This window comes from Globicephala melas, chromosome 5 (assembly GCF_963455315.2).
Source record: "Globicephala melas chromosome 5, mGloMel1.2, whole genome shotgun sequence".
In the NCBI taxonomy this organism is placed as follows: Eukaryota; Metazoa; Chordata; class Mammalia; order Artiodactyla; family Delphinidae; genus Globicephala; species Globicephala melas.
This window is the reverse complement of record NC_083318.1, coordinates 73,370,498-73,398,234: the sequence shown is the minus strand read 5'-3', so window position 1 is coordinate 73,398,234 and position 27,737 is coordinate 73,370,498. Positions and strand designations below refer to the sequence as shown.

General features: G+C 37.1%; 1 protein-coding gene across 1 annotated transcript in view; it reads left to right on the top strand.

The window, feature by feature from the left end:
• Nucleotides 1-483: 483 nt before the first annotated feature.
• Nucleotides 484-27,737, top strand: part of CHIC2 (cysteine rich hydrophobic domain 2) — a 47,764-nt gene continuing 20,510 nt past the window's right edge. The window contains exons 1-3 of the mRNA XM_030880556.3: nt 484-965; nt 23,061-23,115; nt 23,257-23,412. Coding sequence (XP_030736416.1) covers nt 847-965; nt 23,061-23,115; nt 23,257-23,412 — 330 coding nt within the window. The 5' untranslated portion in view covers nt 484-846. The remainder of the gene's footprint in view (nt 966-23,060; nt 23,116-23,256; nt 23,413-27,737) is intronic.

Genomic DNA, 27,737 nt, shown 5'->3' with positions numbered 1-27,737 from the left:
AAAATCCTGTATTATAGTGGACAAAAAATATTTGCAGTGTGTCTGTTGGGTTCCTCAAATTGGAAAAGTACAGACTCTGGTTCTCATCACAGACTAAAAAGACTGACGAAAAGTGAGATTCGATTGTTAGATAAACTGGCAACCACATACACAATAAATTCTCTATTCCAATCAGGGTTTTTATTTTTTGTTGTTTCGGTTAGACATTACTCTGGGGAACTAAGTGCCCCACTGGACACTCAGAGATCTGTTCTTTGAGTCGGGGTCAACGCCACCAGCTCCCAGAGACACTCCGCTCTGTGGGTCCGCGACCCCTCTGCTGGGGGGCGGTGCCGCGCCTGCGGGAGCGCGCGTCCGAGGAGCCGTCGGCGAGTGGAAGTGGAGGAACGAAAGCGACCTGGGGGAGCTAGCGAGGCCTCACGTGCGCGCTCCCGCCATCCAGCCCGCGTGCTCGCGCGCCCGCTCGCCCGCCCGCCCTCCCGGGAAGTCTCGCGATGCCGTAGCCCGGTGCTCCCGCTGCAGGAGGCGCAGGCTGTTGCTGTGGTTGCCTGAGTTGCTGCTGAGGCGGCGGCGACGGCGGCGGAGGCGGTGGCGGCGGCGGCGCTGGTGGAGGTGTCGGCTCTTGGGCGGATGTTGACATTGTGTTGTTATTGCTGACGGTAATGGCGGCGGCGACGGCCGGGACCCCATCTCCTCTGTAGCCGACGCCGAGACAGCCCGGAGTGAACTCCGCGGCCTCGGAGCCCGCGGCAGCGACTCCCTTCAGCCTCCGCCGCCTTGCCAGCTCGTATCCCGGCCTCAGCCCCTGGACAGGCCCCTTCGGGCAGGGGGCCTCGGAGGCTCAGGATGGCGGATTTCGACGAGATCTATGAGGAGGAGGAGGACGAGGAGCGGGCCTTGGAGGAGCAGCTGCTCAAGTACTCGCCGGACCCGGTGGTGGTCCGCGGCTCCGGTCACGTCACCGTGTAAGGCCCGGAGGAGGGCGAGGGCGAGGACGGGAGGTGCAGGGCTGGGGCGGGCCCTTACTCCGCGGGGGCCCTCTCGCCCCGGTGTGCGTCTGGTGTCGGAGGCCTGCGGGAGGAGTAGGCGACCAGGAAGTGAAAACTTGCTTTATTTTCATTGGTTTCGGTCTCTGAAGTGGGGACAGACGCTGCCCTCCCTTCCCCCGCACCCCTCTTAGTAGGCCCTTCGGGCCTGGGCGCCTTGACGGATCCCAGAAGGAAGGTTATTCTTCAGGGTCTGCCCTTCCGGCCACCCCTTCAGCTTTGGGGTGGAAATACACATTTCTGAGGTGTCTCCCCTTGTTTTCTCATCCAGTTACCCTGTGCTTCTGTCTCCTCGTCTGTGCCTTTGAGCCTAGTGACATATGGCTCAGAGGCCAGATGTGGGCCGGGTGAGACCCCAGTGACGATCGGTAATGAGTGGTTCCCTGTCCTTGTGTATTTCACACACCCACAGGTCTTCCCAGTTTCTTGCAGAGTCAGTTTCTGCGGAACTAGTGCAAGTTCCTGTAATTGTATATGATAAAAAGTATAGATGAACATATATATTTAAGATGCAGAACGATGTATGCTTACACATAATTAAAAAAAAAATCTATGTGATGGGCACACACCGCTCAGGTTACTGAGGGTTCTCAGTAATCTAAGTCCCTCCTTTGGGCATGAACTCTGGGATGGCTTCTTCATTTGATAAGGGTTCCTGTAAGTCCAACTGGCAACATTTTAAAAGCGCAATATTATTCAAACAATAAGGAAGGAGAGCTTTCTGAAAGGTCATGACTAATAAAGGAATGTGAAGACTTGAACCAAATAATGAGCTGTCCGGAAGCAGGAAGTTTTGTAATGTTTCTCTGAGAAGTCCAGAGTTTTGTACAACTTGAAGTATTTATACTGTTTTTCATTTTAGATCTCTGTTCAAATCCTAGGTCAAACTTCATGCTTGTCAGATATCTCCCCACTTCACCTTTTTAGTAAAATAAAAGGGCCAGCAAGTCTGAGACTGCCTGGAACACTTTTCATTATATTTTTGGTTTAGGGTGAGTGGGTCTTGCAGTGAATAACTTTCAGTGAAACAGTAAGACTTTTCATATAAGACCGTCAGCAAAACCCTTGCATTTCTCAATACATGATGTGATCAGCCATATTGTTGTTTGGGTGTGCTTATGTAATGCTTTGATTTCTTTAGCACCTGTTAGTTTATATTCAGGTGACTTAACCAGGGTGAAAACGCTGCCTAAGTGCTGTCACAGTGCCATGAGAAGACAATGGAATTTATCACCACAATAACAGTTACTTAGTATTTTAACTGTTATCACCAGCAGAATTAAGACATGTAACCAAATATAGTGGGATATTAAATCTTTTTTTAACACATATCACAGAAATTTTTAAGTCTTCAGAGCCTGCCATTTAAGTTTTGTTTGACTATTAGGACCTTTTTACATTCTTTTAAACCTAAGGAGTGCTTAAAGAAGAGTTTTCAAACTTTATCATGTTGTCTGCCCACCCTGCCCCTTACATTCCTCTTGTCAAAAAAAAAGCTGGCAATATTTTATTTAAAAAGGTGCAACTATAGTTATAATGTTTCCTCTGTTTAAGGGAAAGAAAAGCTAAGTACTTTCTTGGGCATGATGGAAAATATAATAGGCGAAGTGCTCAGAACCAAATAGGTGATTAGCAAATTTGATTTTAGTTGGCTGCTTAGAGAGGTTAACAGAGTGGAGAGAATTAGTGGTGGTTCTCAACGTTAGTTGCCCATTAGAATCACCTGGGGAGCTTTAAAAAAAAAAAAAAAGCCGTGTCTTTGCCCCAGTTGAAAGCCAGTTATCTAAGTTAGAGTGTCCCAGGCTTGCATAGCTTGTTTAAAAAGTTCCACAGGTGATTCAAATATGTACCCAGGATTGAAAACCATTATTCCAGAGTATAAGAGGAACTATATGCCACCAGTAAACAGTATGCCTTTCTACGAGGGGAGTTAATTTTTCTGCGATCTCCCTCAGCAACTTCTCTTTCTTTCCTGTTACCTTGGTTCCAGGCTCTGGGTTCAGATCTATCCTCTGCCACTTTTTGGGTAAATTATTTATATCTAAGACTCTTCATTTAAGATGGGGATAGTTATAGTCCCTCACTGTTAAAATTATTAAGGATTAATTGAGAAAATACATGCAAAGAATTCATCACATTGTATGGTAATGTGCTCAATAGATATTAGCCTTTATTATCATTCACACACACAGTGTTCCACTTTGAGAAACAAAGGAGTAAAGCACAGTACTAAGCAATCCGAACTGCCGTTTTCAAACCTAATAGTGATTCACTTTAGCCTTGTTTTTCCATTTCTAGACAATTTGTATGAGGTTAAATTATTGTGTGAAATATTTCAGTGAGGATTAATAAGAATCTTTCTGCATTGAAAACCTAATCCTGTTTTGTGGTGCCATATATAAATATAGTAACTAATGCAAAACTTTTTTTACATGACTCTGTCATACATAATTCACAGGCTTACTATGCCAGTAGGAACCCAGTTAACACCTATAAAGGTTTCTGAAATTGGTGTTTATGGGTTGCTATATCTGTTGAGCATATTCAGTTTTTCTTGCCTTTAAGTACAAATGGGGGGACTTCTCTGGCGGTCCAGTGGTTAAGACTTCGCCTTCCAATGCAGGGGGTGTGGGTTCGATCCCTGGTTGGGGAGCTAAGATCCCATATGCCTTGCGGCCAAAAAACCAAAATATAAAATAGAAGCAATATTGTAACAAATTCAATAAAGACTTGAAAAATGGTCCACATCAAAAAAAAAATCTTAAGTATAAATGGGAAGAGCTATTAAAATAGTTATAATAAGACTGGTTAAGCTTATCACTGCAGCTGCCCTACCCCCTACCCATTTATTTAAACTAAGGAACTGTTCAGAGCCCTTTTCCCTTGAAAGGCAATTATAGTGTAATGTATAGAATCATCTGTAATACAGATCAATCTGAAAAGATATAGATCCATCCATATGTGTTTTTCACAGATTTCACTTTTGAGTAGACGCTTATAGTTGAATATTTCTACTCTTTTCTCCCCCTATGATTTACTACATCGTATTATACTATTACTCTCATTTTAGACATCACTATATTCTCATATGATGTAATTTGGCACGTCATTATAGTGACGTGAGAAATTAAGTCACCTTCCATTTTCTACTACACAGGCAGGTCTTGGTTAGTTTTGTGGCATAATCAGATTTTGGGAACATAAGTATTTAAAATGTATAATTTGCCTAAACGAAGCCTGCTTTAATGTAGTTTCTAGTAAAATATTTTCATGTTGACCCCAAATCAGGCTTAAACTGTGTACCTCCATTAAGATCAGTATTCTTTCTTGATATTCTTCTAGATGAGTATAATAATTTCCTTCATTTTTGGATTTGCATGTAGCAATATGAAACAGGGTGGCAGCTCCAACAGGAAGAAATCTTGTGCAGAAGCATATTTTGAGGAAAGTGGCATTTGAAGGAAGAGAGGGAAATGATAAGTTCCTGTTATTGCATAATGTTTATGTATATGTAATTTAAAAGGCTTGAACTCCCACTTCAATTAAAAGTAGATTTCCTGTGTGTGTGTGTTTGTGTATGTGTGTGTGTGTGTGTGTGTGTGTGTATTATTATGTAATGAAGATGAGGGGAAAAAACTGATTAACTTATTAGGTGGTATTGGCCAAATTTGTTAATATTTTTAAATTATGGTGTTCTTTGCCCCTTAGAATAAATTTGTGTAAAATATAATGATCATTTGTTGAAGAGTTTAATTTTTTACAATGATGATAGTGATGTGTTAATATAAAAATTAGAATTTAAAACTGGTTTTAGGCCAGTATTTCCTATCTAAACTATCATTATAACTGACATTAGTTCCTGTCTCATTTCATGCCCTCCCATATCAGAATCAAACCTGGAGCTTTCATAGGGCATGTATAATCTTTGACTTCTAAAATAAGCCCAGTCATAGAGCCAACTTATTTTACTGGGGTTTGTTTCTAATTTCACTAAATTATTGTGTCTTCGGGTACTTTCTTCTGAGGTATAATCTTCCTGTCATGTCCACAAATAATTCCTCATCCTTCACCAGTTTTTATCAATGGCTGTGGGACATCATTCTCTTTGTCTTCATCTCAGTTAAGCTGTGAAAATTGAAAGATTTAGAAATGTGACTTGAAAAAATATGGGAACACTTGGGATACAATAGGATCTTTGCATAGGAGACATCACAGGAACACTTTAGTGTATACTGACCTTTCACATGGTAGAGTTAAAAAAAAATTGTCTTGAAATGTATTGGACCAAGACTGCTTCTAGATGCTGTGGTTAGCAACAAGAGACCTGAATATGATTTGCCCAAATAACAGATTCACTTTAGTTTAACAGTTTGTTTTAAACTTTATAACTCCCACCTCCTCTCTTCCACCCGACATAATTCCATTTTTAAAGATTAAATTTTTTGTTTGGAGATTTTTGAAGATCTTATTGATATTTCTGCACAAAACTGGATAGTTCTTTGAGGGCAGGAATTATGCTTCTTGGTTTTTATTTCTCCATTGCTTCATATAGTGTCTGGAATGTTATAGGTCCTGAAATGTTCTCTAAATAAATGAGGTGATTGCATACATCTTTGGATCTTGTTAGAATTGTCAAAGGAATAACTGTTTTTTTTGTTTTTTCTGTACCTACCAATGAAGGCAAACAATATTTTACAATAGAACTCTTATGAAATCACATTTATAAGATAAGTGGCCAGTCTTATTTCATTGATTTATTTATTGGCCGTGCTGTGCGGCTTGCAGGAGCTTAGTTCCCTGACCAGGGATTGAACCCGTGCCCTCGGCAGTGAAAGCACAGAGTCTTAACCACTGGACCGCCAGGAAATTCTCTGGCTTCTCTTTTTTTTTTGTTGTAATGTATATATTCGTTTATTAAAAATCCATGCACAACCATATTCATTTTTGTAAAAACACATACAAATGAAAAGATGCATGTTAAATACATTTAATTGATTGCCTAAGAGGAGAGGAAGAAAATACGAGCAATGTAAATAGGAATAAAAGGAAATTAATTCCCATGTCATATACCTATCATTTTAAAATAACAATAAAATAAGAATGCCAGGGAATTGAGAAGCCAGGATACCAAAGGCAGAGAAGAATAGGGGTTGATGCCCAAGTCTGGGCTTCTATTTGCTCCACATGATTCACAGGGCAGGCTGATGTCTTTTCTTAAAAAACAAAGTTTGGTGAATGTGAGGAAATTGTCACCTAAAGTAGATATTTTTTTCCCAGAGAATTTTCTTACTCCGTATAATTTGAGAGGAAATTAGTTTGATTTAGAACATAGCATTGAATGTATCTCTGATAATATGAAGGAAAAAAAATGCTAAATGTTTTAACTGGATTAACTGCCAAAAATTCTCAATGGGTAAACTTTCTTGAAGAAATGAGAAATATGGTAGTAAACTGAAGTTTCAAAATTTTACTGTATTTGAATTTGAAATTCACATGATATTCCAGTCCAAACAGTTCAATGTGGAATTTCTGCCTGCCAACAGATGTGAAATTAACCAGTACTTAAGATTTTATGTGTCTAGCTAAGTGGAATATAGGAACTAAATGGTGGGACGTAAATGATATGAAATTATTTATGATGGTAAATAATCAAATACTAAATATTATTATTCTAAATAACATTACTCTAAATAATAATGTTATATGAGAGCTGCTCTTGAATTCCAACTTGAGTTTATATTCCTAGCAGGTTAAACACCTAGGATATTAGACTAACTATATACTCAGAAGGGAATCTTTTAAGTCTCTCTAGTATCTATGTCTGGCTTAGCTTTCAAATCTGTTATAAAGCTACTTAAGATTTCATTCACGATAAAATTAAGCTTTAAAATATAACAGCAACAGATGCTGTTAGGTATCCTTACTCTAGTATCTTCTGTGTAAGATTTGTTGGTGACTTTTCATAATTTGTTTCAGAATCCACTTGTAAAATCAGATCTTATACCAGTGTTTCCGTGTTCATGCAGTCTAGCTTAATCCCAGTACAATATTTTTTAAACTTGCCTAATCATCAGAATCACTAAGGACATTTTAAAAAATATACATTTCGAGTTCTTACCCAAGACATCCCCAATCAGAATCTTTAGGGGAAGACTAGGAATTTTTATTTTTAATAAGACCTTGGGTGATTCTTATATCAGATGCATTTGGAAAACAATAGATGGTACTGTGGAAAGAGTGTGGTCTTGGATGTCAGGCAGATTGATTTCAGTTCTCAGAAACTTCCTAACTGTAACCATTAACCTTTCTGAACTTTAGTTTTCTCATCTGCAAAAGGGATATCTACCTCAGAGATTAGGTGTGACAGTCAGAAATAATTTATCTGATTACCTGGACCCATAGTAGGCATTCAGCAAATGATTACCATATATTTTGATATTTATCCCTTCATGCATATTTTTTGGTTAATCTTTACTGTTTTCTTGGAAATCAGTCTGAAATGTGACATATGCTTTCCTGCTTTAAAGCAAGATCCTGAGCATAAATCAGAATTATCTGATTGAGTAGGGGAAACATTTAATCAAAAGAAGATACTAACAGATTGGTACACAGTGATGTTCTTCGAGGCTGTTGAGGTATTTTGGGGTTTGAGGATCTTCTCTGAATGGCACTTTCTTTTGAATTTCACACGTGAGAGATTTTACTTTCTGTTTACATTCTTCTTTTCTTTCTAATTGATCAGCTGTAGGTTGGAAATGAGACAACCAACCTTATTAGAGCTATGTGTGAAGTAAGAGAAGTTGGTTCTGAGTGCTAGACTTAGATGCTTGAATTTTAATACTTGGGTTTTAAGATACTTGTTTGCTCAGAGTATTTTTGACTAATCATTATCAACTGTCTTATTGAGGTTTCCTGATAAGTAATTTAACAAGTATTTATTAAATTTTATGCTAAATGTCATGTGAGTCTCTGGGTATATAGTTACGAATGAAACATGCATAGTTCCTCTGCCCTCCTGGAGCTTACAACTAATCGACAAATTATGTCTGAGAAAATTGCTGTGAAGGAGACCATTAGAGTCTCTGATAGAAAATAATGTGATTAGGGAGAACCCCTCTGAGAAGGAAACATTTAGGAAGGGTGAAAGAGTCCTGTGAAGAGCACTGCAAGTCTGGAGAACAGCAAAATAAGTTCAGCTTCCCTGAGGAACTGAAAGGATACTACTGTATTGTGGCTAGAATGTAGGAAACAAAGGAGATTAGTGTCTTGAAATGAGATTGGCGAGCTCAGGTAGGGGCCAGAAAGGATTGCAGAGAGATTAGAGTGAAACTAGGAAGAGTAGTTAGGAGCTCTTGGAACAGTAAAGATGAAATGATAGTGGCCTGGTCTAGGGTGATGGACTTTAGATAAAGGAGATATTTCAGTTCTAACTGTAAACCATCAAATTTAGCAACTTTCCTATGAGGTATGGCAGAACTCGCATTGGCCACTTTTGCCATCTCATTCCCCAATTGTGGTATTTTTTGTTTTGTTTTTGGTTTTTGTTTTGGCTTTGTGGAGGGTGAGGTCAAAGAACTGTGGCTGCCCTTACTGTTGACTGGAGACTGTCTTGATGACATACCTACATTTCCTGTTCTGCTGCCACATGGCAGCTAGTATGCCAAGAGAACAGCATGTGGCAGAAGTGGAGAGGGGCTTTCCCACAAGATCGTGGATTTTGAAGTGAGGACCTTTGTACCCTTTAGCTACAAGATGTGTGATGTTTGACAATGATCTGTTCATTAGGAGGAAAACACTATGCTTTTTACATGTTTACACTTAAAACTGAATTGTCTACATAAGGATTGAAATTTTCTCAAAGATCTGGAAAAATGATTTTCTTCTTCTTGAGCTCTTTTCCATCCTACATCTAGTAAGTGAAGTTTACTTAGGGTAGAGTTGGTTGGACTTTGTGTTAACTTACCTTTGTTCTTTTGATTGATAAGAAGTGAATGTTTATGTGTATCTCTATTTGTCTGTCTGTATGCTTCCTGCAAGAGCACCTTGTTTTATTTTCTTTGATCTTGCATTGTATTGATAATTACAATGGAGTCCTTGATTAGTGCAGTGAAGGAGTTCCTGTGTATCCAGCCTTCTTTCTCTGCCCTTTCCAAACTATTCAATTATAAATGTTACTTGAAATTGATATGTTGGTAGTCTGTACTATAAACCAATTCAACTATATATTATTTCTTAAATGAACATAATTTATTGTATTGCTCATAGTATTTATATAAATATGAAGAATATTCTACAATATATATAAATTAGATATATAAGGTCTTTTTTCCTTGGTCTGGTACAGGTAATGTAAAGTAGTTGAGTTGGATTAGTTGAATCTCTAAATCATCAGACGTTAATACCATGAAGTTTAATCAGTATACATTTACATAACTTTATTGCTTTATATGTAATCGTCTCTTAATACTTGAAAATACCTTAATAATTGAAACTTAGTAAAATTCTAATGCTAGAATATTATAGAACTGTGTATAATTATGAGGTTATGATAGACTGATTGTAATACATGATTTAAATAAATTTTTGATTTCACTAGTTTATGAATGAGATTATACTCTCACAGAGCTGGTTGAACCCAAATGTATAGAATTTGGTCACACAGTTAAAATTTTTAGAGTTATATTATGAGACATATATATGTCTCCAACTCCAGGGGTTCTGTATCTTCTGGGTAAATATAGTACACTTTCAGTTCTATCCTTCCATGAGCCACATTGATATTCAGATGTGTATTAAGGCAGCCAGATGAATTTAAAGCGTGATTTTTATGCTTTGAAATCTGTTAATTTCTTCTATGGTTATGGCTTCATCTCCCAAAATAGCGAAAAAGCTGATTCCATTGAGCTCAGAGTTCAGCATTAGGAAATAAGTGTTGTCTTCACTTGCCATTTGCATAACCCATGTGTTCAGGTTGAATCTGAAATTTCTATTTCATATGTGTTGTCATATCGACAGGAAGATAAAATTCTCTTAGTCTATAGATTTGTACAGGTCAAGTGTCTCAGAGTTCAAAATATCCAAAACTGAATTTATAATCTTCCCCCCAAATCAGCTTCAAGTGCAGCCTTCCCATTTTCAGTTGATGACAGACCTGGCATCCTGTTTGCTTAGACTAAAAAATCTGTGACACATTCTTGATGTCCCCGTTTCTCTTTCACTGCCTCTAATCTGTCAAGAAATCAATCTCTTGGCTCCGTCTTCAAAATATATCCAAACTCTGACCACTTTTTACCATCTGTACTGCTGGTGTGAATTATCATTTTCTCTCTTCTGCCTTGTACTCAATACTTTTCTTCCCCCTGCTCCCACCTTTGCCTCTCAACCTTTACGGTCTCTTTGGTACATCTGCCACAGTGATTCTTTTAAAACATAAGCCAGATCACGTCTCTTTTCTGTATCAAGACTCCCTGAAGCTCCCCATCTTCAGAATTAAAGTTCCTTTTAATGGCCTGTAAGACCCTACTTGATCTGGCCCATTTCTCTGCCTTCTACCATTCTTTCACTTGTTTACCCCAGTCTAGGCACACAAGCCTCCTTTCCATTCCCCGAGTTATTCTAGGCACACTTCTGGTTAGGGCTTTGCACTGGCTGGTTCCACTTTCTGGAATATTCCCCTCCAGATACCCAAATGGCTAACTCCTTCACCTTCAGATCTTTCACAATTATCTTAATGCATCCTACCCTACTTTCTACTTAAAATTAAAACTCCTCTACTTCCTCTTACTCTGTGCTTTCTCTTTTTTCATAGTGCTTCCTCTGTCAGAACGTGAGGTGAGCCAGGCTTGGTAGAGTACAAACTTTAGACAACTTTCTCTTGCAAAGAGGAAAACTCTCAAACTTTTTTGACAAGGATAAATGTTTAAAACTTTCTTGCTTTTTTACAGCAGCTGTTCCACCTATAAAATGTGAACCCGGAAAATATTGCCTTTTTTTTTTTTTTCTTAAAAACTTTGAGACTGCATTTGACTTTTGGGCCATAAATGATCCTGAGAAGCATGTTGTCTTACCCGAGGCAAATAAAACCAAAAGGTAGATTTGCTTTGTTGAGATAATATACCTAGTTCATACCTGAACCAGGGTTAGAATTCAGGCATTCTGTCTCTCCATTGTGTTGCTCTTATATTTTCACCACAGTAACTTCTTTGTGCTTTCAAACTTTGTCTCACCTGCCTGGATTCCTGGCCTCATGCTTGTCCATGATGGCTACAACTGTTTAATTTTGCCTGGCTTTCCTGAACCCAGCACCTCTCTATGTACCCTGTTTCCTCCACATTACTCCTGACCTTGACGAGGTTGGCAGAAAGTTGGAATATCTTTGACAGTTAACAGTAGCCAGTTTTATCATCGGCTATTCTATTTGCTAAGCTATTTGAAGAGGATATTTGTGAAGTCATCGAGATCTGGACATTCTCTCATTTAGCATTATCTATAGTGGACATTAAATGATAATATTGTCAACTTTATTAGAAGGATGATAACCATAATAAAAAGTAAGCATACATTTACATTGTTTTATAATAATGAAAGCAGTTAAACATACAGAGTTTATACTGTGCACTGTTGGTGCTTTATGTATATGAACTCATTTAATGAGTTAGGGGTGATTATTATCCCTGGTATATAAATAGGGAAACTGAGGCTCAGAAAAGGTAAACTTGATCAAAGTGACACATCTAGAAAAGGCAGTATCAAGATTTCTATCAAGGCAGTCTGGCTCCAGGGTATTGTTTACTTAATTGCTTTTATTTTATTGAACCAGAGCAACAAACTTAAGCATTCTCTATATTATTCATCAACAGAAACACTTATAACAAAATCCTATACATTTTGGGATTTTAGATACAAATGTGAAAAGCTCAAAAACAGATTTTTTCCCCTAGATCCGTATGAGAATTTTAACATTTGTTATGTGTTAGTTTTATAATTTCTGTTTGATGGAAAAAGTTTTTTCCCTCCAATTCTCAAATATTTTCTCAATTTAGAGTTTCCAGTTCAAGGAGATAAACATTTTCTATGCTTACAGAGAAAGTTATTAGAGGCATTGTCCTGTAGTAGAAATTGCCCCGGGCTTGGGTTCAGGAAAATAAGGCTCTAGCCTAGATCCTACATATTAATTAGCTATGAGACCCAAGCTGTTTGCCTTTTATGCATCAATTTCTTCATCTGTAAAATTAAATGTTTGGACTAAATGATAGTTGTGGTCCTTTCTAGCTCTCAGATTCTGAGATTCTGTTGTAGAATTAGGAATTATTTTTTTCTATTTAATTTTAAAATTCTTTACAGTATACTTAATATGTATTTAAATATACTTTAAAAATCCTTAAAATATATTCTAAAATATACTTTAAAACTAGTAGAATTATCTTGAAATCTAGACATGTCAATTGCACATATATTTCCTTAGGCTGAGTTAAAAGTAAAAACAAAACTCCTTTAATCATCTACTTTTTCTTCAGGTTTAATGCTTTTTCTAATTATAATGAAAAACATAAAGATTATTAAAAATTGGAAAGTAGTACTTCCCAGTGAAGCAGAAAATAAACCATCTATAATCACCAAGAGGAAAAGGTCATTTAATATTTTGGTGTGTTTGTTCCTAGTCCTTATTAAAATATTTTGTTTAGTTTAAAATACTAATATATGTAATTATTGAAAATTTGGAAACCATGAAATTATGAAAATGAAATGTCACCCATAATATTTTTGCCTAGGGTTAGCCACTATTAATATTTTGATGGATAAACTTTTTCTGTTTTTCTATGTATATATAAATATTTTTATTAAAAATTGAGACCATACTTATAAAGTATTTTGTACTCTGCATTTTTCATTTAACATATTGGGAACATTTGCCAATTTATTACAGGTTCTTACATAGTCTGAAACATTAGGCTCTGTTAGATTTCAAAGAACAGAACCACCCAGGGGGCCTTAAGCAGTGCACGTTTTTTGTAAGAATGCATGGAGACTAAAGAAGACCGGAAACTTTGCCATTGTATAGCCAGACTTCAAGGAGACTGGAATATTATTATTTTGGATAATTGAGTGCAGCTCTGGTGATGAAGTTATTCTGTCATTTTTCTCAGCAGCAAGTGTCCTTTGGTCTAGTGGTCTGTCACAGCGACTTACCTTCTTTCAGTTCTAGCTTCTGCTGTTGCAGTTGTGAACTGGCAGATTCCTTTTTGCCTCTGTCTCATAGTTTCTGCTTACTGTTGGCTTCAGCTTATTCTTTTTTTTAAAAATTCTTTTTAACCTCTACTTACATGACTTTACTGTATCTCTGCTTCCGCTTAAGCTTCATGTTACCAGTCTCTTATTCAGATACCTCAAGAAAGAGGATCAGATTGAGTTAGTTAATGTTGTCCAAGTTGGGTAGGCCCTGCCATCCCATATGCTGCTAGCCAGCCCAGGAATTAGCTGTTCTTAAAGCAGTTGCCTGTTTGTGGTCTAATTCACCAGAGCTTAGGGAGCTCCTAGTCAGGCACGCAGAGTAACAGGCTACTCTCTAGTGTACATGGTTTTGAGCTGTGTAGTATCTTTCAAATTGGTATATCATAATTAATTTCATACAGTTTTAGTCTTTCAATTGTTTTAAAACCTTCACTGGTAAAAATAGCACTGCAACTCAGAAACAAGGAAAATAAACATAGCACAAAACAAAGTTGAAGAAATCAGGTTCTTGTACTTCTGTATTTAAAAGACAAAATTCAAAACAACAATGCATTAGTGAATTCTAAGAGACATTAATATGAGGAGATACAAGGAACACAGAAAAATTAAAAATCGAAGTTAAAAAAAAGGTCTGGGGATTATGTAGACTAGAACTATAGAAAAGGTTGAAATGCATTCAGGAAAGCTATTGATTAGTGAACCCCAAACTTGTTTACTTATGATAACATACCTAGTTAATGCCAAATAAAAGATTCAAGTAGAAAAAAAATTATATTGATGTTATCGTATATTATAAAATGTGTTTGCGTAGCAATTACTGTACATCTGCTGAAAAACAGATCCTATTTTAAGAAACAACAAATGAAACAAAATGTCTTTAATACTCCCTCACCAAAATAGCACTGCAGAATACTTGATTATTCGTGAACATATCTGTGCCACTGTAATTATTTTCTTCTAATACATTTCTAGAAGTAGAATTATTAGGTCAAAAGGTATGAACTTTTTTTAAGACTCTTTTTACATACTATCAAATTGTGCCCTTGAAAGGTCTTTCATTTTGTAAGTTTTTTTCCTTTACATTCTAGATCATATGTTACATGTATGTTTTTGTATTTTCTTTTTATTTAACAGTATATTATATGTACTTTCCATGTTATTAGTTTGCAAACTTCATTTTTAATAGTTGTCTAATATTCTATTATGCTGAGATACTGTAATTTACTTAACATTCCCATTATTTTATTCTTCTCTATTGTGAATAAAGTTTCAGGGAGCTTGTTTATGCATATATTTTTATTCACATTTCAGATTATTTTTTAGGCAGGATCCCTAAAGGAGAAATTACTGTGCCAAAGGTATAAATACTTTTAATGCCAAATTGATTTCTGGAATGGTTGTAATAATTTATAGTTCCACCGACAGTACATGATATTTTCCATCTTAAGACCTTCTTGCCAACATAAAGTGTTTTTTTAAATTTCATTTATTAGTCTTTGTAGATAACTAAGATGCCACCCGTCTTGAATTATATCTTTTAAAATTATTAAGTGCTACTTCTAGTTTTTTGGGTTAACAGAATGTTAGGTTATTAGGTTTGAAGGGAGTTCAGCTTCCTACCCATTACTCTTCTTTCCAGCATATCGAATTATTATTTTAAGAAATTTGACCTTTCCATTACTGTCCAGGGCTAACTGTACTTTGACTTAGAATAAACTAAATTATTATTATTATATTTTAAAACTTTAAACTTGAAGGAACATAATGGATAAAAGGAGTAATTTATAATGCTGTCCAGTTAAACTGAAACATACCTCTCATTTTCATTGCTAACAAACCCCATCTCCCGCCAAACTTAAAAAAACAAAACCAGCACCACCACCCCCCAAACTGGAACTAAGGTAGTATCAAAATTAAGTAACTTAATGTCACATCAAAACCATCAAAGATGATACTTTGTAGTTATATTAACAAACATGAAGTGTGTGGCTTTTCTTATCCATTTAATAAAAAAGGATGGTTTTGTTAAAACTTTATCTGACAGTATTGTTTGGTTGGCACAGCAAAGGAGGTATTTGCTGTAGCCAATAACAAGTAAAAGACTTGCCACTCTGGTACTCAAGCTCTTTGCTAGGAGAAAGCATGCTATATGAAGTGGGACTCACTGAAGAGAGTGTTTTCAGCTGTTCTGTTGAGAGCAGTCTCATCTGTAAAGAAATGTGAATTAAACCCTGGATTGTAGTGGTTTGAATAATGAATGGGAGGTGAGATAAAGAGGTGAATGTGGAAGACTCTTTCAAGACACTGGATGAGGAAGGAGAAGAGATGGATGCCATCATACCTTGAGAGAGAAGAAAATAGGGGTTCAGATCTCAGGCTGGGTAGACTTATGCAGGATTGTAAGCTATGTGTAAGGAGCCAGAGAGAGGGAGAAACGAGTGGATTGCAGAGGAGACTGAAGGAGATGCAACCAGGAGCAAATGATTAGTTTGCCTCCATTGAGAAAGATGGTAAAGATACTGAAAACATAGGTAAATCTAAAAATGAAAGGGAGAGAAGGCATAGCAGTTTATGTTCTTGATCTTTTTTCCTCTGGTTGGAGGAACCATGGTTATCTGCAAAAAAGTGGGTTGGGAGGAAAAGGCTGAGCACATAGAGGAGCAATTGTGAAGTATGGAAAAGGGAGTTGATTAGGAATGAATTGCTATAGCATTAATCTAACTGAAGTTAGAAATAATTTGTATGATTTTTTTCTATTGTAGCTCCAGGCAGTGGGAATTGAGGTGAAGAAAGTAAACATTTCAATTAAATTGGATTGACAAGAGACACTCTAGAGGTGCAGAAAATAAAGGGTTTTGTTGGAGTATGGTTAAAGGATTGATTGTGTAGTTCTGGCAGATAAAGGAGGAAGTGGAGTCATAGGGAGCAGATTTGGAGTAGAAAAGCAAGGAGGAGTGGTAAGGAGTAGGTTACAACCAGAGACAAAAAAGCAAATTTGATAAGGGTGGGAGAAATGAAATGATTGATGGTAGTGGTAAGAGGAGAAATTTACAGTTCAGAATTTCAGAGGTGATACAGTTCCAGATGATGGTGTGGGTTACTGAATTAAATAGAGGTGAATTTCCTCAGAGTAGATGAGGTCAGTTAATCAGTTAGGTTTTGGTGCTGAGTACTGAATTATTTGGGATGAAGACAAGAGTTCTTGTAGAAAGAAAAAACTGTGATGTGAATGTCTGTGTCATTAGAGAGTGTGAAGTTGTGCCAAAAAGAGCACAGCAGACTTGAGACTGCTATCCTTAAAAAGCCTTGCTTGCTGTGTCGGCTTTTGGTTGGTTGTCTGAGAACTTGGACTTTGGAAGCATTCCCAGTATGCCCAGAATTGATAAGAATGGCTCACTGTGCCTAAACTGTTTGTACAAACAGTATGGTGTATACTGAACACCTGCTTTCCTTCTGGGAGTCTGGAATTTTGGTACATGCTAAGTAGAGGGGGCCTGCGTGACTAGTCCATGGTAAAAGCTTTGGCACTGACTCTCTAATGACCTTTCCTGGTAGACAACATTATACACATGGTGTGAAAACTAGTTGCAGGAGGAATTAAGCACATCCTGTGTTCTTCACTGAGAAGAGACTCTTGCACGCTTGCTTCTGGTTTCCTCTGGATTTCACCCCATATGCCTTATCCCATTGCTGATTTTGCTTTGTATCCTTTTGCTGTAGTAAATCTAGCTGTGAGTATAGATTTATACTCACAGGACTGTATGCTGAGTCCTGTGAGTCCTCCTAGTGAGTCATCAAACCTGAGGGTGGCCTTGGGGACCCCCAACACAGAGGGAGCGACCTGGAAGGCTGAAAATGACGGTTGGGCTTGGAACATGTGGAAATCATGTGTATCAGAGGAAGAGAGAGCAGTGGTGTGGAATTTTGCAATGAGGAGGTAGTGGAATGTAGACATTTCTTCTTGCTTGGAAATTATTTAGCAAATATTTCATGAATATTTATCAGGCATTGGACCAGACATTTAGGATATAAAGATTATTAAGATATCGTGCCTACCTATAACCAACTCATTGACTATCAGAGTAGGGAGTTAGGCTTATGACATAATTATAATGAGATATGATAAGGACTGTGCAAGAGAGAATATAGTCAAGTATTATGAGGACATGGAAGATGGAGTCTGGAAGATGAACTCCAGGGAATGAGCTATAGTTGAGAATTTCTAAGGAAAGAGTGTCATTTCAACAGGATTTTTGGTTAAAGAGAAGATATAAATAGGTATCCAAGTAGCAGATCAATAGATCAGGGGTTCCAAAGTTAAATATTAAAAGAGGTTTGGAAGGGGAAGAATCTATCAGGAAAGGGAAGTTCTGAATTAGATGAAGATGAGAGTGCAGGGTAACAGATGAGTTTACTCTTTGAATTTTGGCTATAGATTTAGGAACGAGGCGACAGTGAAATGGAAGAAGTAAGTAAAACAAGCCTATTTCAAGATTCCATTTAGATTTAGGTGTAAAGTTGCAGTCCCTTTGCCGAGCTTTACCAGGTGTAAGAGCTTTGAAAATTACCTCAATTTATATAAAAGTAAAAATTGGGGGAATTCCCTGGCGGTCCAGTGGTTAGCACTCTGCACTTTCACTGCTGAGGGCCCAGGTTCAGTCCCCGGTCGGCAAACTATGATCCCGCAAAAAAAAAAAAAAAAAAAAAGTAAAAATTGGCCTCTTACCTGCTTGCTTGCTTCCTTTCTTTTTCTTGTTTTTTTTTTTTTTTTGCCGCACTGTGCGGCATGCGGGATCCTAATTCCCTGACCAAGGATTGAACCCGTGCCCCCTGCATTGGGAGCGCGGAGTCTTAACCACTGGACTGCCAGGGAAGTCCCATGCTTTCTTTCTTAAAAAAATTTTTTTAAAGCTATATAAGCCTTCTGTTGTAGGACTTTGTGATCATAAAATGTTACATAGAAGGTGCTCAATAGTTTGATTTGAATGAATTTCTCTTTTTCTCCAAGTACTAGTAGACTTGTAAACTTGTAATAGGTAAAATAGGTTGTTTAATGTGTTTTATCTTCTTGTCATATATGTCATTCTTTGAAAATAGTTTACATCGTTTATCACTTCTAAAGCCGTATTTTAAGAGTGATTAAGGACAAGGTCTTTCATAGGAATAGATGTAGATGTAGCACATGTCTACATTTTTCAGGCATCTAATGGACTGACAGTTAATAGGTATTGAATGGTAAATAAGACAGTTGTTGGTAGCACTTTGCCAACCCTCACTTTCTTCTTCATTTCTTCTCTCCCTCTTTCCTTCTACTTCCCCTTTCCAACTTTTCCCTGTATTTTTCCTTCTCCTGCTTTTATTGCTTATGCATATCAAGGACACCTATTAAAATCCACAGCCATTGCCTATCTCCATTAGTAACATTCAAAGCTAGGAAAAAAAGTCATCTTTTTTTTTAAAATTTATTTTATTGAAGTATAGTTGATTTACAATGTTTTGTTAATTTCTGCTATACAGCAAAGAGATTCAGTTATACATATGTATACATTCTTCTTCATATTTTTTCCATTGTGGTTTATCACAGGATATTGAATATAATTCCCTTTGCTATACAGTAGGACCTTGTTGTTTATCCATTCTATATATTAAAATAATATGCTTTGAAGTTAGTTTTAAGGTATAGGTGGTAGCTCAAGTTAACCTTTTTTGTTTTGTTTTGTTGGTTATCATTCAGCCTCTTATTTATTTTTTTTAAGTAAAGCAAGACTATCACTTCAAGTAAAACAGCTGATAGCATTTGTTGTCAATAATTCCAGCTTTCAGATGAAAATTGGAATTTGGGAAAACTTACATCTGCCTCTGTGAGCTTGACAGCTTCTCAATACTTAGGATGAGATCAGTGGTCATGTTAATGAATGTAATGATTCTGATATCACACAATGAAGTGTGTCAACATTTGGAAATCTGCATAACTCAATCTACCAGTATTTTCCAAGGGACAAATATATGAAGTTATAAAATCAGGTATGGGTAAGAAAAAAAAAATCCATTTAAAATGCAAGATATACAATGGATTTTAATTGAACAGAGTATTCAAAGTTCATTGATAAAGCTTGTTTCCTCCTTACAAGAAATCCTTAATAAGGTAGCACTTACAAGTTTTGTTATAGTATCAAAGAATATATACAATTTTCCAACTACATATCTGGTGAAACTCAATTTTCTTTATAAACATTAATCAAAAGAGCATATCACTACAGATTGAATGCAGAAAGAGATGTGAGAATTCAGTGTCTTCCATTGTGTGACATTAAAGAGATGTGAGAAAATCTCACTAAAGTTTTTTGTTTTGAAAAATATTTCTCATAAAAACATTATTTTTGTTAGCGTAAAAATGAGCATTTTGGGCTCATTTATGAATAAAAATTTTAAGTGTTTTGGATGTCTCAGTTCTAATGTATAATCTGAAATAGTGATAAATCTAAATCACATAAGCTTAAGCTCACTGAGGTCCTCAAGGATTTAAGAGACCAAAGAAGTCCGGACACCAAATGTTTGAACACCCCTTGTTCACCCAAATGTTTGAATATAGTAGAGTACTATATTCCAAATGGAAATGAGGAAAGGATGCCTGGGTATCATGGCTCAATCTGCCTATAATCATGAAGTACTTGATTTGATTATTAAATGTCTTTAAACATTTTTTTTTTTTTTTTGCGGGGCCTCTCACTGCTGTGGCCTCTCCCGTTGCGGAGCACAGGCTCCGGACGCGCAGGCTCAGCGGCCATGGCTCACGGGCCCAGCCGCTCCGCGGCACGTGGGATCTTCCCGGACTGGGGCACGAACCCATGTCCCCTGCATCGGCAGACGGACTCTCAACCACTGCGCCACCAGGGAAGCCCCAGTCTTTAAACATTTTTAAAGCGAAAGCAGATTGCAGTTGGGGTTCACTCCTGTGGCCTGGGGAGACTCCAAGGCCTTCAACAGCAGCATCTTCTTGCCCCTCTTTACAGGTATTCTTGTTAAGCAGGTGGGAAAGAAAAGTGAGGGGAAATGGGGCTTCCTTGGTGGCGCAGTGGTTAAGAATCCACCTGCCAATGCAGGGGACACAGGTTTGAGCCCTGGTCCGGGAAGAGCCCATGTGCCGTGGAGCAGCTGAGCCCGTGCGCCACAACTACTGAGGCTGTGCTCTAGAGCCCGCGAGCCACAAGTACTGAAGCCCGCACACCTAGAGCCCATGCTCCGCAACAAGAGAAGCCACTGCAGTGAGACACCCTCGCACCGCAACAAAGTGTAGACCCCGCTCGCCGCAACTCAAGAAAGCCCCCGCACAGCAACGAAGACCCAACGCAGCCATAAATAAATAAAGGAAGGAAGAAAGGAGGGAAGAAGGGAAGGCTGGTGGCAAAGCTAAGCACTCCCATCTATTGTGAACCATGTCATTCTTTTGGGGGTGAGATGAAGAAAGAGAAAGGATTACTGTCTGTTGTTAAGACACAACAAAATTATGACTGAAGAGGACAGTGCCTAAAGAATGTCCTTGGAACTGCTAGTTCTTACTCAGAAGAATAACTACTAGCCTGACTTACAAGGAGCCCTGGCTTGCAGGAACAGCAGGGCAATTAGCTGGTAGTGCTCCCTGGGCAAAGCATCAACACTCAACCTTATTATAAGGAAGTATCCAGGCTTGGAAGAGAAAGGAAATTAAGGTTTATACTCATACTGGATTGCTCCCTCTAAATTAGCATATTACTGGCAAATATAGGTATTTGATAAAATAATCTGTTCCAAATATTTAATGGCTGAAGGTGGAAGAGGAAGATACTTACCTTTAGGAGACTTGGAGGTATCTGGTTGTTGCTTTTCTAAAAAAATTTGAGGACCGGTTGGAAGGAGATGGTTAATTGCAATAATAAACATGGTTGAAATGAAACCTGTTGCTTGAAGGAGAAGATCTTCAGACCAAGGGAGATAACACAAGAGATGGAAGTGTATAATCTAGAAGGTCCAGTATTCTATAAACATTTGTTGAATGGTATCTCCTCTAAGGCAAATAGATGAAAAGGGAGTCCATTATCTAGAGACCTCATAAAACTGTCAGCGAGTACTGCATACCTCTTCCTCATGCTAGGGCCTTTACAGTTGTAGGTGAGTTATCTGTAGGGGCATTTTCAAGTAGAACCACATTGCTCTGAGGCCCCCACAGAAAAAACAGGTTTAGCTCAGAGTCTTAGAAAGAGAATATCACCAATGCCAGAATTATAGTAAACACTAATGGTTGCCAATTTACGTTTAGGGTCAAAACTTTTTTCATAAATAGTATTCATTGTTTACAAAGACATATTGATGTTATTTCAGTGCTGCTATTAAGTAATTTTTGAAAGTACTTTAAGATGATGACAGAATGGTCTCAGATGCCACCATCTACATGTTGTAAGGAAGTCTAGATCATGATGCAAACGACAACCTGACCCACAGAAGTGTTGTGCTTGACTTGCACAGTATTATAAAGGTGGGAAATTTTGCAGAGAAATCTGGTTTTCCATCTCCTCTTAGAAGAAGAAAAATACAACCTGTCAAAGGTGGGCCTGCATTCTAGTGTGACAGTTATCAGCTGGATCTGACTCATTACATTCACACACACACAAATTGTATACCTCTGCTTGGCTGGTCTCCACCACTCCTTATTGACTGCACACAGCCTACCTTATTTGATTTCTCTCTCTAGCTCCACTGATGGTTGAGTTAGAAACCCTTGACCTGGCCAGCTGTTTCATACAGAATATCTTAGGGGATCCCTCTTACCAGTGCCAGCTACCCAAGATGCAGTATTGTGTATTCAAGTGTTGCTAAGAGAGTGAATTTTAAGCATTTTCTTCACAGGAAAAAAAAAATATAACAGTGAGGTGATGGATGTGAACTAAACTTACTGTGGTAATCATTTCACAATGCATGCATGTATCGGATCATTAGGTTGTACACCTTAAATTAATGCAGTGTTAAATGTCAAGTATATCTCAATAAAACCGGAAAAAAAATTTGGCTCCAGGGTCCACTAAAAGTCATATGTAAGCATCTCAATTTTATTTCCAGGGTGCAGTCTGCTATTACCAATGTTGTCTATGAATGTTTTATTCTTTCCCACTAACTTATGCAAAGAAATAGTCAAGTGCCCAGTCAATCCTCATGATCTTTAAAGACACTTAAAAGCTTAAAGATGTTAAAATGCACTACCTTGGTTTCATTTCTTTGGGGGTATGTGTAGCAAATGTCTTGGTATTTGAAAGTTGTAGTAGCTGTTTTGTTCCAGGTGTTTTTGACATTCTGTAGCTGTAATAGCAGTGTAGATATGCTGATCTCAGAAAATGTAATTTGCGTTCTTAGACATGTTATCCCTTTTTTGAGAGTTAACAAAATGCTCTTGACCTAAAGAGTAATTAATAGCAGAGATTTTAGCTTCCTGTTACTTAATTGGAAGAATCTTAGTAATTTTGACAGAATTGGACAGTTGTGTTGTTTTCCACAGTACTATTTGGCTCACAAAGATAGCTCCAAAGAAGTCATGTCTTTGTATATTCTCAGCCTCTTGTATAAAAGTTTTGATTCAGCTGCTAAAATTGCTTGTTACATTTCATAAATTGCTGATGACAGTGTGTCTCAAACTTCCATTGTTATTCTGTGTGTAAAGTTGCACTCTATTTACTTGACATTTGATTAAGTTAAATGGTGTATTTGTTGCAACAATGACATGTAATAACATATTTTTCTTTTTTTAAAAAATAGATTTGGACTGAGCAACAAATTTGAATCAGAATTCCCTTCTTCATTAACTGGAAAAGTGAGTGTCAATTATTTAGGTATTATTTGTATGCCTCAAAACTAAAGTCTTTTCCTAACAAATTAGAAAAATTTATGCTAATGAGACATGTTTATTGACATTAATACTGCAGTGTTGTTATTTCTTAAAATTTTTCTTTAGGTAGCTCCTGAAGAATTTAAAGCCAGCATCAACAGAGTTAACAGTTGTCTTAAGAAGAACCTTCCTGTTAATGTACGTTGGCTACTTTGTGGCTGCCTTTGTTGCTGCTGCACACTAGGCTGCAGTATGTGGCCAGTTATTTGCCTCAGTAAAAGAGTAAGTTGAATTATATATTTTAATTTAAATATAGAAGTTGACAAGCCAAATCTTGCATTTACCTAGTTTTTATTTTTTTTATTGAATGCGTCACACTATTCTGAATACTATACAGAAATAATTTGATCCAATAGAGGAGTGATTAAGTTATGTCCACATGCTGTTAAATAGCAATCTGAAAATTATAATTTTTATGACATAGGACATTACGTTAGGGTAGAATATAGCGTTCTCTATGTATATATTCATGGTGGTAATTGAAAATTTGGGTTCAGGTCTGCCACTTATCTCTGACCTTCTAGGCATGTTTCCTAACCTATTTATTTATTTGTTTGTTTGTTTATTTATTGCTGCATTGGGTCTTTGTTGCTGTGTGCAGGCTTTCTCTAGTCGTGGTCAGCGGGGGCTACTCTTTGTTGCGAAGCTCGGGCTTCTCATTGTGGTGGCTTTCTCTTGTTGCAGAGCATGGGCTCTAGGCAGGCAGGCTTCAGTAGTTGTGGCACGCGGGCTCTAGAGCGCAGGCTCAGTAGTTGTGGCGCACGGGCTCTAGAGCGCAGGCTCAGTAGTTGTGGCGCACGGGCTTAGTTGCTCTGTGGCATGCGGGATCTTCCCGGACCAGGGCTCGAACCCACGTCCCCTGCATTGGCAGGTGGATTCTTAACCACTGTGCCACCAGGAAAGTCCCTTCCTAACCTCTTTAAACTGTAGTTGACATATTTGTAAAATGGCAATATTTACCTCCCTACTTGAATAGGACTGTTGTAAGGATAAAATAAAATAGTGTTTGTAAAACTTTTAGTTGAATAGCTCAGAGCAAGAGTCTAATATATGTTGATTAATAGCATTATTACTGAAATGTAAGATAGTACCCATGGAAGAAATAAAATGGTAATAGTGCTTATTTTTATTTGGTGAAATTATGGGGAATTCTGTTTTCTTTTTTTATTGAAAGAAAATTTTTTTGTTATTTTACAAGTTTCCTGTGATGAGTACATAATAATCCTGTAATCTGAAAAAATGATCTAAAGTGTAATAATTTTGACTGCTTATAATAAAAAATTTCCAAGATGTGGGTAGAGATAAGGCAAATTAGTATAGATTGAATGTGTTATATTTTTGTTAAAAAGCTTTAAAAAATTGTGTAATTAAATGTATAAAAATGAAATACCATTACATTGAAATTGTATAGTTTTGTGTGGCTACATTTCATTTTGTCATCAAATGATAGGAAATATGGAAAAGCAAATTTTATTTGTCCTTTTTTGTTTTACATAATAAGATATATATTTCTACTGGAAAAATATTTAACTAGTGCATTTTATTAATAGGAAGTAGATATTGCCTTCATAATAAAATTACTATTGTAATATTTACTTTTTTATATTCCAAGAATATCTTTTTCCCCCCCCATAGTTCTCACCAGATCATCTTCCTACCATAGATTAAAAGGAAAAAAAAATATGGTTGTACCTGCATCCACAGTTGAATTTGTAGCTCTTATAGTTTAGAGCCTCTCACTCCCTCCTACTGTTTGGGCATTTCCATTGTTTAAGTGACTGCTATATCTTACTTGGTTGGCCATTTGCTGTTATTTAACCCAAGGAATCAGAGAGTTTTATTACTGTAGAAACCTTTGTGACCTAGTTATTTTTAGTTTTTTGAGGTTTTGAGATTCTGTTTTTTACTTTTTAAATGAGTAAACAAGACATTGCAATGTGCACACAGTGTAGGATTTAGAAAACAAAAGTAAACTTCCTACCCTTCTCCATGAATTCTTAGTAAGAAGATCATATTTCAGATGCTTTCATTAAATTCCTTCTTATTTGAGACATAAGGTAGATTGACTTTTTAGGTTATTTCAGTCTGTAGTTTCAGAAAGTACACTTCATTCAACTGTGTATTATTACGTTTAAGGTCTTTCTTGTATTTATATGATTTAATTTTTTATGGACTCTACTGTCCAGTGGGCATAAAAAGTTTGACTACTGCTTAAAAAACTGTTCATTTCCCTGTCGAGGGTTTAAACTGTTATATAATTGGAGAGAGGGACTCTTCATGCATTCTCTCTATATAATTGGAGAGAGGGACTCTTCATGCAAGAGTATTAGAGGCCCTGAAAAAAGGGGTGCTTTGTAAGATGGGGGCAGGATGATTTGGAGCAGGGATTTTTAACCTTTTATTTATCATAGACCCCTTTGATAGTCTGAGGAAGCCTATGAACCCTTTCTTAGAATAATGTTTTATTTGTGTTTGGAAAGGTTTAATGTATCTTAAATGTGTTTTCAAATACATTGGATTATTGAGGAAACCAATTACATAGTTATCAAAATACTGAAACCTCTCAAATGTGTGCTTTATAAATATTTATTAATGCATGCAAAATAAAATAGCAGGGGACTCATGGTAGTATGATGTTATAGGAAAAATCTGTGATTTCTGTGAGTGATAAATATACAGGTCCTATTTAAACTACCACAGTTAGTTGCATGCATTCATAGCCTAAGGAAATATACTACATTTCAGTTAGAGGTTAGTGAAATTAAAGATGAATTTTTGTTCTGTCCACTTTCACAGACTGCTGGAATTCTATCTAGGTATTCCATGTTAAGAACCCTTGATTTAGAGGTACTAGTATAAATAAAAGCTAAAACCCAGCCTGATTGCCAGCCTCTGAACCCCTCTGAACCTCTGCTTTGTCCTCGTTTGTGATGTGGAATCGTCTTATACGATTAGAATTTTCTCACTCTAAGGCAAATCAGGACCAAAGGCATACTCCATATGCAGCTTAGCGTTTTCACCTTCCTAACATTACTTAATAGTTTGAATAACTAGATTTCTGCCTTGTCTTTGAAACCCATCCCCAAATGAGTGATCCTTTTTATGACCTGGCCATGTTCCAGAGACCTGGTTTTTAATCTGTCCTATCGTTATTATTTTTAGGTCTTCCAAATTGCCTTTTCCTTTTAATTTTTTTTAAAATTTATTTATTTTTTGGCTGCGTTGGGTCTTCGTTGCCGTGTTTAGGCTTTCTCTAGTTGCGGTGAGTGGGGGCTCCTCTTCGTTGTGGTGCACGGACTTCTTATTGCGGTGGCTTCTCTTGTTGCAGAGCATGGGCTCTAAGTGTGTGGGCTCAGTAGTTGTGGCTCGCGGGCTCTATAGTGTAGGCTCAGTAGTTGTAGTGCACGGGCTTAGTTTCTCTGGGGCATGTGGGATCTTCCTGGACCAGGGCTTGAACCTGTGTCCCCTGCACTGGCAGGCAGATTCTCAACCACTGTGCCACCAGGGAAGTCTGCCTTCTCCTTTTAAAAAAATTACCTTAGCCTATTTTTGAAAATTATTTAATATACAGTAAAATTTTCTCTTTTTGATGTACAGTTCTATGATTTTTGACAAATGGATAGAGTTGTGTAACTACTGCCACAATCAAGATACATTACAGTTCTTTCACTTCAAAAAACTTCCTTTTTCTGTCCCACTGCAGTCACACCCTCTTCGGTTTTTAAACCCTGGCAACACTGATCTGTTCTCTATCCCTATGGTTCTGCCTTTTCTAGAATATTGTATGAATGGAAGTATACAGCGTATATAGCCACTTGAATCTGGCTTCTTTCATTCAGGTAGTGCATTTTAGAGTCATCTATTTTGTTTCATGTATCAATAGTTTATTCTTTTTTATTGCTGAGTAGCATTCTATTGTATGGATGTATCACAATTTGTTTATCCATTCACCAATTGAAGGACATCCCTTGTCAGATATATAACTTGCAAATATATTTTTGCAGTCTGTAATTGTCTTTTCATTCTCTTAATGTCTTTGGCAGAGCAAAAGTTTTTTATTTTGCTTAAGTCCAATTTGTTAATTTTAAAAAAATTGATTGTGCATTTGGTGTCATATCTAAGAATTCTTTGCCTAAATTAGGGTCACAACATTTTTCTCCTGTGATCTCTTCTGCATTTTACTTTTAGGTCTATCACCCATTTTGAGTCAGTATTTGTACAGGTGTGAGTAGATCAAAGTTCATTTTTTGCATATGACTTCAAGTTTTCCAGGGTGATTTGTTGAAAAGACTATCCTTTTCCCATTAAATTGCCATTGTATGGGTACATTGTCAAAAGTCAATCAACCATATATATGTGGATCTATTTCTGGACTCTGTTCTGTTCTATTGACTTGTGTCCATCTTGATTTCAATACCATGTGATCTTATTTATAATATTTTATAGCTGTATAGTATATAGTATATATTATGCTATAGTGCTGTAGTACCTACTATAAAACTATAAAGTACTATATACAAGATACATCTATATATATGTATATATAG